This window comes from Odocoileus virginianus, chromosome 26 (genome assembly GCF_023699985.2).
Source record: "Odocoileus virginianus isolate 20LAN1187 ecotype Illinois chromosome 26, Ovbor_1.2, whole genome shotgun sequence".
Taxonomy (NCBI): Eukaryota; Metazoa; Chordata; class Mammalia; order Artiodactyla; family Cervidae; genus Odocoileus; species Odocoileus virginianus.
The window spans coordinates 14,964,820-14,979,710 of record NC_069699.1 but is presented as its reverse complement, the minus strand read 5'-3'; the positions used below and the strand labels follow the sequence as shown (position 1 = coordinate 14,979,710).

Genomic DNA, 14,891 nt, shown 5'->3' with positions numbered 1-14,891 from the left:
GAAGGAACTGGTAATTTGCTTAAGCTGAGAAAAATAGAATTTCACCATGGAGAAAATACCCATAGAGAAAGTAAAAAAATAAACTGATGGATAATATTTGCAACTCATATCACCAAGAGCTAACTTTTAACTTATAAAGACTTCTTACAGATCAAAGAAGGAAAATACCATTAGCTTTGTAGAAAAATATTTATGAACTGACAGTTTACAGAAGAAAGACAGGAACACCTTGGAAATATTGTGGATCTAGTTCCAGACCACCACAATAAAGCGAATATCATAATAAAGCAAGTCACACAAATTTATTTTTGGTTTCCCAGCACATATAAAAGTTATGTTGACACTGTACTGTAGTCTATTAAGTGCACAATAGCATTATGTCTTAAAAAATGTACAAACTTAATTTTAAAATCCTTTATTGCTAAAATAAATGTCAAAACAATTACAAAGATCACTGATCACAGATCAATCATAACAAATAAAATCATGAAAAAGTTTGAAATATTGTAAGACTTACCAAAAACGTGACAAAGAGACACAGAGGGAGCAAATGCTATCAGGTAAATGGCACCAATCAACTTGCTCAACACAAGGTTGCCACAAAGCTTCAAATTGTTTTAAAAAAAAAAAAGGCAATATCTGTGAGGTGTAATAAAGTGAACTGCAATAAAATGAGGTTTGCATGTATATATAAAAGGCACTCAGCCTCATTCCTAAGAGAAAGACAAATTACTACCATAAGAGACTACTTTTTGCCCACTGGGTTGTCAAAAATAAAATATTTGATAACACATTCAGTTGGCAAGAATGTGGGGAAACAGGTACCCTCATATACTGTTGCTATGAGTGTATCTTTGTGTGACTTCTATGGAGGAGCCTATGACTGAATCTGTCAAAATTGTAAACACAGAGAGCATTTAATCTGGCAATTCCACTCTAGGTCTTTATTTTATCCTAATACTTATGTATGTGTCTTAATTATTTATATACAACATTATCCACTGAAATACTGTTATGGCAAGATGTTGTAAACAATTTAAATATTGATTTCTAAATGATGATGCATCCATACAAGAGTATATTATAGGGATTCCCCGGAAGCCCAATGGTTAAGACGTTGCCTTCCAGCGCAGGGGGTGTAGTTCAATCCTTAGTCGGGGAGAACTAAGAATCTCCACATGCCTCGTGGCCAAAAAACCAAAAACATAAAACAGAACCAATATTGTAACTAACTCATTAAAGACTTTAAAAATGGTCCACACCAAAGAAATCTTGGGGGAAAAGTATATTATGCAGCTCTTAAGGAAAAAGTAGCTCTCTATACACTGATTTGGTATAATTTCCAAATGTGTTGTTGAGTTTAAAAAGCAAGACAAACCAACTGTTTAGTATCCTACCATTTGTGGTGGTTTTTAAATATGTCCACAACTTTTAAAATATACTCTTTTCAAGAGGAGGAGCTGAATTCTCCTCCCCTTGAATGTGGGCTGGATTTAGTAACTCACTTCTAAAAATAGAGTGTGGCAGAAGTGGCCTGTGATGTCTGAGATTAGAACATAAAAGGCAGTTGCTACGACAAAGGAGGCAAGAACGCTCAATGGAAAAAAGATAGTCTCTTCAGCTAGGGGTATTGGGAAAGCTGGACAGCCACATGTAAATCAATTAAATTAGAACATTCCCTCACACCATATATAAAAATAAACTCAAAGTGGCTTAAAGACCTAAATATAAGACATGACACCATAAAACTCCTAAAAGAGAACATAGGCAAAACATTCTCTGAAATAAAGCGTAGCAATATTTTCTTGGATCAGTCTCCCAAGGCAAAAGAAATAAAAGCAAAAATCAGCAAATGGAACCTAATCAAATTTACAAACTTTTGCATACTGAAGAAAACCATCAACAAAATGAAAAGACACTCTACAGAATGGGAGAAAACATTTACAAACTGTGCAACTGACAAGGGGTTAATATCCAAAATATATAAATAGCTCATACAACTGAAAAGAACCAAATAGTCCAATTTTTAAATGAGCAAGGCAGAAGACATTTCTCTGAAGAAGACGTACAGATGGCCAATAGGTATCTGAAAAGATGCTGAACATCACTAACTATTAGAGAAATGCAAATAAAAACCACAATGAGGTATCACCTCACACTAGTCAGAATGGCTATCCTGGAAAAGTCTACAAATAATAAATGCTGGAGAGGATGTGGAGAACAGAGAACCCTCCTACACTGTTGGTGGGAAAGTAAATTATTGCAGCCACAATGGAGAACAGTATGCAGGTTCCCTAAAAAACTAAAAATAGAAGCAACATATGATCCAGCTATCCCACCCCTGGGCATATATCCAGAAAAGACAAAAAAAAAGCAATACATATATATACACACACAATGGAATATTATTCAGCCATAAAAATAATGAAATACTGTCACCTGCAGCAACATGGATAGACTCAGAGAATATCATACAAAACAGAAACAGACTCACAACTAGAAAACCAATTTATTGCTACCAAAAGGGAAAGGGAGAGGGGAAAGGAATAAATTAAGAATAAGGGATGAACAGATACAAAATTCTATACATAAAATAGATAAACAACAAGGATTTACTATATAACACAGGGAACTATATTCAGTATCTTATAATAACTTATAATGGAATATAATCTGAAAAATATATAACTGAATCACTTTGCCGTACACATGAAACTAACACAATATTAAATATTGTGTAAATCAACTATACTTCAGGTTTTTTTAAAAAAAATGCAGTATGATGCCCAAAACTATCTTGAAAAAGGAACACAGTTGGAGGACTCACACTTCCTGATTGGAAAACGCACTAGAAAGCAACAGTAATCAAGACAGTCTGTTACTGGCATAAGGGTAGACATACAGATCAACAGAACAGAAGTGAAAGTCCAGAAATTAACCCATAGTCAACTGATTTTAGGTAAGGGTGCCAAGATCATTCAATCAGAAAGAACTCTGTTTTCAGTAAACAGTGCTGGGACAACTGGATAGCCACAAGTAAAAGAAAGAAGTTGAACCCTGACCTTACACCATATACAAAGATTAACTCAAATGGATCAGAGCCCTAAGTATAAGCATGAAATCTATATAACTCTTAGAAAAAAACATACAGGTAACTTTTTGTAACCTTGGATTTGGAAACGGATTCTTAGATATGACATCAAAAGCACAAGCAACAACAACAGAATGATAAATTGGACTTTATATAAATTTAAAACTTTAGTGCTACAAAGAACACTATCAAGAAGGTGAAAAGATAGCTGTAGAATACTAGAAAATATATGCAAATCATATATCTGATAAGGGGCTTACATCAAGAATAAAAAGAACTCTTATAACTCAATAGTAAAAAGAAAAATAACCCAATTTGAAAATAGGTAAAGGGGAAGGGGATGTGGGGAGGAAAGCAATAGGTGAGTGAGAGATTAAGAGGTACAAACTCCCAGCTGCAAAATAAAAGAGTTATGAGTATGTAAGGTACAGTGTGGGGAGTATAGTCAATAACTATGTAATATCTTTGTACAGTAACAGAGTAACCAGAGTTATCATGGAGATCATTCTGAAATATATAGAAATATCAAATCACTATGTTGTATGATAGGAACTAACATAGCACAGTAGGTAAATTATACTTAAAAAAATCAGAAAAAGAAATCAGATGACTTGTGGTTATCAGGGGTGGTGGGGGTGGGGTGATACAGAATAGGATGAAGGTGGTCAAAAGGTACAAACTTCCAGGGATAAGATAAATAAGCACTATGAATGTAATGTGCAGCATTAGAAATGTAATTACCACTGTTGTATATTATATAAAAAGTTGCTGAGAGTAAATCCTAAAAACAAACAAAAAAGAGTAAATCATAAAGAGTTCTTATCACACAAAAAATTTTTTCTATTTCTTTAATTTTGTATCTACATAAGATGATGGATGTTCACTAAACTTATTGTGATAATCATTAATAATATATGTAAGCCATATTATGCTGTATGCCTGAAACTTATACAGTGCTACGTGTCAACTGTATCTCAATAAAACTGAAAGGAAAAAAATGGGCAAAGAACTTGAATAGATGTTTCTCCAAAGAAGATATGCAAATAGCCAACAAGCATGTGAAAAGATGTTTAATAGTTAGAGAAATGCAAACCAAAACCACAGTGAATTACCAGTTGATACCCAGTAGGATGGCTATAATCAAAAAGTCAGATAAAAAAAAAAGATAATAACACAAGTGTTGATGAGGATATGAATAAGAACCCTCACACACTTGCTGGTGGGAATGTAAAATGATATTGCCACTTTGGAAAACAATACAGCAATTTTTCAAAATGTTCAAGTTGCCACTTGAGCCAGCAATTCTACTCCCACATATATATCCAAGGGAACTGAAAACATGTATCCACAAAAACTTGTACACAAATATTCACAGCAACAGCATTCAAAATAGCCAAAAGACAGAAACAATCCAAATGTCCATCAGCTGATAAATGGATAAACACAATGTGGTATATCCGTACAATGGAATATTATTCAGCCATAAAAAAGGAAATAAATATTGACATATGCTGCATCATGAATGAAACTTGAAAACATTAAGCTAAGTGAAAGAAGTCAGTCACAAAGACCACAAATTATATGACTCTATTCACACAAACGGAGATAGAAATGGCAAGCCACTCATGTTCTTGCCTGGGAAATCCCATGGACAGAGAAGCCTGGTAGGCTACAGCCCATGAGATTGCAAAAGAATCAGACATGACTTAATGACTAAACAACAACAATTTATACAAAGTGCCCAGAACAGTCTTACTAGATAAGAGAGTAGGTTAAAAGTTGCTTAATGGAGGGAGAGGATGGGGATGGTAGGCTTAGGGGGTGACAACCTAAGGGTATAAGCCTTCTTCTTGAGGTGATGTAAATATCTTAAAATCAATTGTGGTAATGGTTACACAACTCTGTAAATATACTAAAAAAAACCACTGAATTGTACACTTTATACGTGTCAACTTTGTGGCACGTGATTTATATCCCAATAAAGTTGTTACCAAAAGAGGGGGATGCGCAATGCATCTTCTTATTTCTCTCTCTCAGATCACTCATTCTGAGGTCTCCTCCAACCCAAATCAAGCTTCAGCTGACCCCGGTCCTCACTGAGGTCTTGGATACAACTTCATGAGACATCTCGAGCCAGAACTACCCCATCTAAGCTGCTCCCAAATTCCTGTGACTCACAGAAACAGAGATAAGAAATGCGTAAGCCACTGGGCTGGGGAGTAATTTTCTCTGCAGCAATAGATAACTAGTATACCATTAATGAAAAAAAATACATTGTTGGCATTTGCTTGTATATACTCTATTTCTCAGAAAGGATAGTCAAGAAATGGTAAAAGTGTTTGCCCGGGGAAGAGACCTCTGGGAGGACATATATCTGATTGTACGTCATTTCATCTTTTGAATTTTGTTTCATGTGCAATGTATCAACTTTTCCAAAAAGAAAATGAAAGTCAAAGAATTTTAAACACTTTTTTAAAAAGTCAACAACTATCTGCTGCTTATAAAGTCAAAACTCCTCAACGTGGTGTACAAGGCATCCACAGTGCAGCCCATCTTTCCAGGCTCAGCTCTCACCTCCCCTCACACTAATTGTTTGTGGTGCCCAAAATGCACCAGGCTTTTCCTTCCCCCACACCTCCAATCATACTGTCTCTTGTGCCTGGCTCCCCTTCTCCTTCCTCCCCATCCTGTAAGATTCAGCTCAAACGCTGTTACTTTTTTAGAAGACTTCCCTGGCTGTCCTTAACGTGTCAGAAGTGCGTGCCCCCAAGATACCCTTGCATGATTCAGTCATTTCATGTGTCATCCTACAGTGTGATGATCTGATTTCTTTCCTATATCTCCCATTAGACTATGAGCAAGGACTCCTTTTTTTCCCCCCACTTGGCAATACCATGGGCTTCCCTGGTAGCTTGGATGGTAAAGAATCCACCTGCAATGTAGGAGACCCTGGTTCAATTCCTGGGTTGGGAAGATCTCCTGAAGAAGGGATAGGCTACCCACTCCAGTATTCTTGGGCCTCCTTGGTGTCTCAGATAGTAAAGGATCTGCCTGCAATGCAGGAGACCTGGGTTCAATCCCTGGGTTGGAAGATCCCCTGGAGGAGGGCATGGCAACCCTCTCCAGTATTCTTCCCTGGAGAATCCCCATGGACAGAGGAGTCTGGCAGGCTACAGTCCCTGGGGTCACAGAGTCCGACAGGACTGAGTGGCCAAGCTCAGCACAGCACAAACCACAGGGCATGCAGACCTTTCCTGACCGTTGATGGAACCCGCGCAGGGGAAGTTCGGAGGCTCAACCACTGGACCGCGTGGGAAATACCTGGGAAAGAGGATTCACGCAGGCTTCCCTGAGCTTAACACACAGAGGAGGCTGTCAGTAAGAAGACTGGTGTGAGAAAGAAAGGAAGGCTGTAGGGAGAGAGGGAGCAAAGCAGAAAATGAAAGAAGGGAGGGAGGGAAGGAAGGTGAAAGCAAGAAAGAAGGAAGGAAGGAGAGTTGGTGGAGAAAGAGAAGGAGGGAGGGAAAAAGGGTGGGAGGAAAGAGAGTCCCCAGATGTGCTCAGCAGTCTCACTGCATACAACAAAGACTCTCTGGATGAAGAAAACCCCAAACCAGGTGTGAAACATAACCCAAGGAAGTGGGGAGGAATGTGGATACATATTCTAAGCTGCAGTGACATTGCTGCTTGTAGCTCAGAGACCCCTGATGACTTAGGACACACACCTCGGGCTGGAAGAGGCTCACCTCTGGATTACTGCCCGGCCCCTGGTGTCCCCATCAGTCTCCCCAGCTCCCACTCCGTCTCACATGCTGTCTTCTCCATGGTGATTCTAGCACAGGTCAGTGCCTTGCACAGAGTAGGCTCTCAACACTCAATAGATGTGGTCAGAATCATCTCCCTTCTGTAGACAAAAGTCTCACTTTGTGACCATGAATCTTTCTCTTCTCTCTGGAACTCAGCTTTTTCATCTCGACAATGAGGGTGTGGAGCCAGCTGATGAATAGGACCCTTCCTAGCTAACAGTCCTTGGCTTCTCAAGGCCTCTGATCATCTCAGCAAGTCCAGAGTCTTTCACCTAAGCAGCAAGGGCTCCTCACAAGCAGCTCTTCACGCAGACTACGTCACAGGAATAAGAGTGACCATGCATCGGTTGATCACTCTACGCCAGGAACCACACTCAGCATTTTAGCCCCATGGCTTCCTTTCTTTCCATGACCTCTGAAGTAGGTATAATAATCATCTCCATCTTACAGAAAAGGGAACTGAGAATCAGAGAAGAAACCCCATTTATCCAAGGAACACAACTGGGAGGTGGCAGAGCAGGAAGTCTAAGTCCTCCAGCACTTCTGCACACTGCACCCTCTGACCTTGAACCAGGCTTCCAGCCAGCAACCTCCCCTGGCTAACCTCACTTAGCCCACAGGCAGGCACTGAGTACACCGACCTTACAGTTGTAATCTGTGTATTCACATCCTGGGTTCCAGTTCAGGGGTAGAAGCAGGTTCCAGATCCATTTAGACTCATAAGAAAGTTTCAGCTCCGCCCTTCGCTAGCTGTCTGACCTTTAGACAAGTCATTTTAACAGATGAAGAGCAAATGACATAATGAATGTGAAAATGGCTAGCACCTCGTAAATGGGAAAGACCAGATAAAGCACAGCAGAGAGATTCTGACAAGCCCTGAGAAGCTGACGCCTCACTCCACAAAGAGCCACCTGAATCTCCCAGTCTTTCCACTTAGCATTCGACTCTTCTGGCAAATTCATCCTGTCTTTATTCTCATCCTGAATGTTCCTTTATAAATCCTTCATAAATCCTTGAGCTTTCAAGTTAGACAGACAGGGTTACAATTCTGGCTTGACCGCTTACCCACTGTATGACCTTGGACAAATGACTCTCCTTTCCAAGGCTCAGTGTTCTCACCTATGAAATATTCATTAGGGTACCTACTCCATAGGAAGGTGTGAGGCGTCAATAATAGTATGCATGTAAATGTTTAGCATGTGGTCAAGCATATAATAAAGACTCAGAAATTGTTAACTGTTTTTTCCTGAAGAATAACAGCGGTCATAGCTTTGAACTACCTGCTGATTAAAATCTAAAATTTCTGACCCAGTACTCAGAGCCTCGCACACTAGAGCTCCATCATTCCTTCTTGGCCTTGTTCCTTGCTGCTCCCCTAAGTGAAGTCCACACTCAAGCCAGATGTGGCTTTCTCCCCTCTGTCTCTCCACCCATGATCTTCCTCTCCATTCAGAATGCTCTCTCAAACCTCACATCTGGCCACACCCAGCCCTACTCAAGCTTCACCTCACAAATAAGCCAGCAGCCTCCTCAATTGCCCTGGGTTTCCACAGCACCTAAGGCTGAGCACATATTAGAGCTCAGACTGTCCAGAGTGAGGTTTCTGTCTGCAACTGTCTAATCTACAGTACCTCTCCTCCAGTGGTCACACCTGATTTTCCTGCATGGGAATTTCTTTCTCCCCTATCAGTTCATGTGTCCCAGGAATGGGCATGTAGCGAGACCTCAGACAAAGTCTCACTGATTAATTAAAAGGCAGACACTTGACCAAAGCTGAGCCAATCAGAATGAGCCCTGGAACTTTTTCTGCAACCACTGAATAACAAGTGTTCTTTTGTCCACAGGCATTGCTAAGTTGAAGCAATGTAAATTCAGAGCTGCTGGTAGCCATACTTATCACCTTCAAAAGAGAAGTGAATTTAACAATAAGCCAACAGAGGGAAATCAGGAAGTGGAGAGAGACTTATTTTTAATGACATTATTTGAGCATCTGGATCCATCCATGCCTGAAGCCAGCACTCCTGACTATTAATGTATGTGAGCCAAAATCACTACCCTCTTTCAGTTCAGTTCAGTTCAGTTGCTTAGTCATGTCCGACTCTTTGCAACCCCATGGACTGCAGCACACCAGGCTTCCCTGTCCATCACCAACTCCTGAAGCTTACTCAAACTCATGTCCATTGAGTCGGTGATGCCATCCAACCACCTCATCCTCTACTGTCCCCTTCTCCTCCTGCCTTCAATCGTTCCCAGCATCAGGGTCTTTTCTAGTGAGTCAGTTCTTTGCATCAGGTGGCCAAAGTATTGGAGTTTCAGCTTCAGCATCAGTCCTTTCAATGAATATTCAGGACTGATTTCCTTTAGAACTGACTGGTTGGATCTCCTTGAAGTCCAAGGGACTCTCAAAAGCCTCCTCCAGCACCACAGTTCAAAGGCATCAATCCTTTGGCACTCAGCTTTCTTTATAGTCCAACTCTCACATCCACATGACTACTGGAAAAACCATAGCTTTGACTAGATGGACCTTTGTTGGCAAAGTAATATCTCTGCTTTTTAATATGCTGTCTAGGTTGGTCATCTAGGTTGGTCATAGCTTTTCTTCCAAGGAGCAAGAGTCTTTTAATTTCATGGCTGCAGTCACCATCTACAGTGATTTTGGAGCCCAAGAAAATAAAGTCTGTCACTGTATTGTTTCCCCATCTATTCGCCACGAAACGATGGGACTGGATGCCATGATGTTAGTTTTCTGAATTGAGTTTTAAGCCAACTTTTCCACTCTCCTCTTTCTCTTTCATCAAGAGGCTCTTTAGTTCTTTGCTTTCTGCCATAAGGGTGGTGTCATCTGCAATATCTACCCCCCTTTACCTTATTTTAATTTACTTAAGTCAGCTTGATTTGGGGTTCTGTCACTTCACTGAGAGACTGGTGACCAATATAGTGATTCAGCTAGATGGTAAGCTTCCTGTGAGCAGAGATTGTGCTTTATAGACTTAGAAGCCTTGAGGTCAGAGTTGATCTCAGTGTTGCAGCACCTAGCAGAGGGATGATCACTGAGCAAGTGAGAAATACACAAGGGAATAAGTATCTCTTTGTATTTTCCCAATGGTCCAGTGCTCTGCACTCAGAAGACTCTAAAATACTTGAGTAAAAGGACTTCCCTGGTGGGCCAGTGGTTAAGACTCCATGTTCCCAATGGAGGGGGGCAGGGGTTTTACCCTTAGAAGGAGAACTAATATCCAACATGCCTCATAGTGCAGCCAAAAACAAACAAAAAAACTGAGTAAATGTTCATTTGAACAAAAACTATACAACTGGCATTCATTTTTTTTTTTTTTTTTTTACTTTGCTGCATGGTATGCAAGATCTAGGGATTGAACCCATGCTGCTTGCAGTAGGAGCACAGAGTCTTAACCACTGGACTGCCAGAGAAGGCTCTCTACTTCTTATGTGATACAAACAAGGTCCTCTTCTTCTCTGCAGTTTCTCTGAGAATGACTGATTTCTCCCTTTCTAAGTAGAATGATCCTAGTGAAAAAGTTTTTCTAGGAACCCCACATGGCTGAAAGATATATTTTAAATCCACTAATCTGACTGATTAGTCCCCCATTGTACAGATGAGAAAACTGAGATTTAAGCTAAAAATGGTTGCTTAACACTGCATGGTGGGTCACAGGAAGAATTAGCTAAGATACACACACACACCCCAGCACAATGCCATGACTAGTAGTCCAGTGCTCCGGCCCCTGCCCTTTATGAAGCAAAGTGAATCAATCACTAACCCAGAGCTCAGAAATCTCTAAGTAAGATAGAATGAACTGCTCAACTCTGATAACCACCTTTGGAGTGAGGCAGTAAGACAAGGGAAAGAGCACTGGGCCAGGAGTCAAACCTAGTTTACTCTATTACTGGCTGTGTGACCTTCACTTCCCCAGACTCAGTTTTCTCTCTCTAAGATAGGAGTGGAAGAAGGCAGGGTTCAAAGAAGCTGATTTCTCAGATCCCTGAAATTCTATATTTACATGGGGTTGTTGCATATTTCATCAAATCCCCAAGATTAAACCCACATGGATTACAGAAAATTGGAAAACCAAGAGGTCAACAACCCATCTGCAGACTACAAAGTAAGATTCAGGAAATGGGAGTTCCAGCTGAGTTTATATTCTTTCTGGCTCATCTTATAAGAGTAGAATGGAAATCACTTTCTGGGAATTGACAAATACCCCCCCACACACATCCTACAATTCTCCTTTCTCATTTTCCCCAGAATCTTAAAAGACCTCCATCTAAGTTGATTGGAGTGACACGGACTTGAAACAAGCCCACCAGAATGTCCATACTGAATAAATGCTGACTTTGGCAAGGCAGTCCTTTTGAGAACTTGATTAGTTCTTCCAATGAGCCAATAATTCCTCCCAGCATTTGTAACAGTCCTCCTGGGCAAGCAAGTCTCCTGATTTTGCTTTCACACCTCGACTTTCATCTCCAGCGACCATTCTCAATTTGATCACCTCCTGTGTTTTCTACACTTGGCCATTTGCAAAACCCAGAGACCTCCTTGAAAAGATGGTGGTTTTCCCTCCATGACAATGTTCAAGAGCATATACCTCACAAACCAAAGATAATTCCCTACTGTGTTTTAAGCAGTGGAATCATCAGCAAGTGACAGAACACCTTCTACAGGAGGTCTCTTTTGAAGGGGCTGACACTTGTTGAATATCCTGAGATGCTTATTTTTAAACACCATCTTAGCTGCATGATCATCACATTTTCCCTCTTCTTTCTCAGCCCTGGAATGCTCTCAACTTTTTCCTTCACCAAATCTTCATCAGTCTTCCTCCTTCATATCCCTGCCATACCCTGGCCCCATTTTCCCCAGCCCAACTCTCTTCCCTGCCTGCAATTAGGCAAATGCCCAAGTTGCTGAATCTTCAAAATCTGTCTTCGATCAAAAGGTAGGCGGGGATGGGGGGAGGGGGGGTCTCTAATGGATCCTGGAAAACTATCTCAGCAGTTCCTACTCTCAAAAGGCCCTTCTCTGGTCGTTTGGGCAAGGTGTCTGTCTTAGCCAAACATTTCAGAGAGTCCCCAGAGACTCATTCTCACTAGGCATGGCACCAGAACCCTTTCTGCCTTTGGGGTGGGGGGCTGCTGAAGACTTGCCCTCCAGAGACCCATGTTTCCAGGTGTTGTTAACCACCCACATTTCAAACACTGGATAGACACAATAGACAGCCTTCTCCAACCCCCCTCATCTTTTCACGGCACTTCAGAGTTTACAAAATACTTTTTCATGAGTATTTGAAGTCTTCTCCACCGTTTTACAGATGAGAAAACCAAGCCTCAGAGAAGTAAACATCCAAGTTGATAACATAAGCAAGTTAAAGGTCAAAGTCAGACCTCTTGATTCCCCATCTCATGCTTTTTTTCAGTGCAACAGAAATCGCTCACATATAGAGTAACTTGTCATTCAGATAATTATTCCCCCTAAGACAGTCAAAAGAGACTCTCAGAGACCCTCAGAAACTCAGACAAAATGCTTAACACATCAGTAAACGCAATCTTCCCACATCCAAGCACACAAACCTATAGACTCAGCTCTAAGCCTGCCCTCTGCCCCAACGTGTCTCTCTCATAGAATCCCCTCCCCAGTGGCTACTGAGAGTCAGTGAAGGAGGTGTGTCTTTAGACAGAGGAGCAGAATCTATCTCTGATTCCTTCAAAAAGGGGTCTTGGAAGAAAGGAGCCCCGTCCTCGGCGTCTGTTCTAGGGGTCCCGCCCCCGGCCCTCCCCTACCTGCCAAGAGCTGCATCCAGGCGCAGATCTTGTAGACCGTGGCCGTGTTGCAGAAGAAGAAAAGCGCAAAGCAGGTGATGCAGCCGAGGATCAGCACCATGGAGAGCAGCACGAAGAAGGCGGCCGCCTTGAAGGCGCCGGACGGGATGGTGCTGAAGTCGGTGAACGAGCCGCGGCAGGTGAGCTCTCGGCCCGCCAGCCCGCTGCCCACACAGTAGTGGAAGAGGCCGAAGTAGCCAGGTTTGGGGGTGCTCACGCTGTCGCCCACCCAGTAGGGCTGGATGAAGACCACCACGTTGATGATGGCGAAGCAGATGGTGAAGATGGCCCATAGCACGCCGATGGCCCGCGAGTTCCGCATGTAGTGCTCGTGGTAGAGCTTGGAGGCCTCCTGCGAGGGCAGCATGGTGCCCGGGGGCGGGGCCGGCGGCGGCGGCGGCTAGCGGGGGCCGCCGGCCCGGGACCGACCGCCGGGCTGCCGGGCGGGAGCTGGGGACGCACGCGAGAAGCGGCCCTGAGCCAAGGTACCCGCGAGGGCGGGGCCTGAGGCGGAGCTGAGCGGACCTGGGGGCTGGTATGGAGGAGCTAGGAGGGGGTCATGAGAGTACTGGGGAGGTGTCGGGGTAGGGGGAGACTGGCACAGATCTCCAATTCGGGGACCTAGGAAGAGGCCATGTGAAAGTTGGGGGGCTGGGATGAGGGGGCTGGAATGAGAAAACGGGAGCGGGGGGAGTGCTAGAAAGTGGTTATGGTGGGGAGGGGGCTTGGGGACCAGTATTGGCGGAGTAAGAGGGGAACGTGGGGAGATGGAATGGAGGCTGGGGTCCGGTACTGAAGAATTAGCTAAGGGGTTTTACAGGGAGCTCGGAAGGGAATTTGGGGGTTGGTATTAGGGGTAAAAGGAGGTCTGGCATTGGGTGTCTAAAAGGGGTCCGTGGAGAGGGAGGTGGGCGCTTCCGTGAGAGGGTAAGAAGGGGATATACGGGGCAAGTACTAGGGGACTGGGAAGGTGATATGGGGGCTGGGACAGGGAGGGCGAAGTGGAAGAACCAGGATGAGGCTAGAGGAACATCGGGGAACCGGGACTGCAGGGTCTGAAGACGGGGCGGGGGGTTGGGAGGGTCCCTCAGAAGACAGGGCTGGATGGAGGCTGAGAGGAGCCTAGGTTTGGCGCGCCAGGGCTAGGGAGAGAGGTTTTCCAGGCCAAGGGGACGACGGACCGGGGCCGGCGGGCAGCCTGGGCCGCGAGTTAGTGGGCAAGGGGCAGGGGGCCGTCGCCGGGGCGCGGGGGAGCGGCCGGGCCCCAGTAGGGCCGGGGGTGGGGGGTGGGGGGCGGCTGCCCCGCGCCCAGGCCGGACGCGCGCGGAGGCTGCGGCCGGGGGGAGGGGGTGCGGGGAGACCAACCTGGGCCCGGTCCGGAATGGCGGGTCCGGGACTGGCACGGCCTAGGCGCCGCGGCTCTGCGCTCCCAGAGGCGGCTTGCCGGGCCCAGGCGGCGGCCTCTGCGCGGCCTCCATCTTGCTCGGGTTCTCCCCGGGGCGCGCTCCCGCGCCGAGGCGCGAGCTCTCGTGCACCGGCGCGGCCCGACGGAGGCGCGTTCCTGCAGCCGGCGTGCGGGGCGGAGCGGAACAGGAAAGGGGAGCTCCGCGTTCTGGCAGTCCAGTCAGGGAGCGGGGTAGGCACGGTCCTGGGAGTCCCCAAGCCCGAGCAGTAAGCCTCCTCCACAGTAAGGCCTTCTAATTTGGGGGACCCCATTTTCCCAGCCCGAGCTGTGGGGTTGCGGGGCCCACCCAAAGCTCATGGGAACCAGGGAGGGTCCGAGCAGGATATTAGTTGATAAGAGTTTGAACTGACCCCTGGCTCCCAAGTTAACTCAGGTAAAGCCTATCCCAGTGCCTCGAGTTGCACCATTACACTTCCAGTTCTTTGGGTCTTGGAGGCATTGAAAGTTCCCAGAGGCTCCTAGGAAACTGCCAACACCTCTGGGAGAGGGACCACCCCCCAAAAACTGTTAATAGCCATTCCCGGGGCGGGGATTCGTTGGCCGCCAGTGCATTAGGAGTTAGGCCTGGAGAGCAGGACCCGGGGTGAGTATGGGGAACAGGAGAGAAGGAGGCTGGGCTGGTTTGTCTTCCTACACTTTCCCAGTGCCTGACATGAAGTGGATACATCATGAGCGTGTAGTGTGTTAAAGGACAAAG

General features: G+C 44.5%; 1 protein-coding gene across 2 annotated transcripts in view; it reads right to left on the bottom strand.

The window, feature by feature from the left end:
• LHFPL4 (LHFPL tetraspan subfamily member 4) overlaps positions 1 to 14,240 on the bottom strand; it is a 30,728-nt gene extending 16,488 nt beyond the window's left edge. Inside the window, exons 1-2 of one of the 2 annotated variants that reach the window (XM_070455599.1) lie at positions 14,095 to 14,240; positions 12,691 to 13,179 (exon numbers count right to left, since the gene is read on the bottom strand). In XM_070455599.1, the coding sequence (XP_070311700.1) occupies positions 12,691 to 13,096 (406 nt within the window). In that variant the 5' untranslated portion in view covers positions 13,097 to 13,179; positions 14,095 to 14,240. Of the gene's footprint in view, positions 1 to 12,690 lie in introns of both variants that reach the window. The other variant, XM_020906199.2, reaches the window with a different exon arrangement.
• Positions 14,241 to 14,891: the final 651 nt, after the last annotated feature.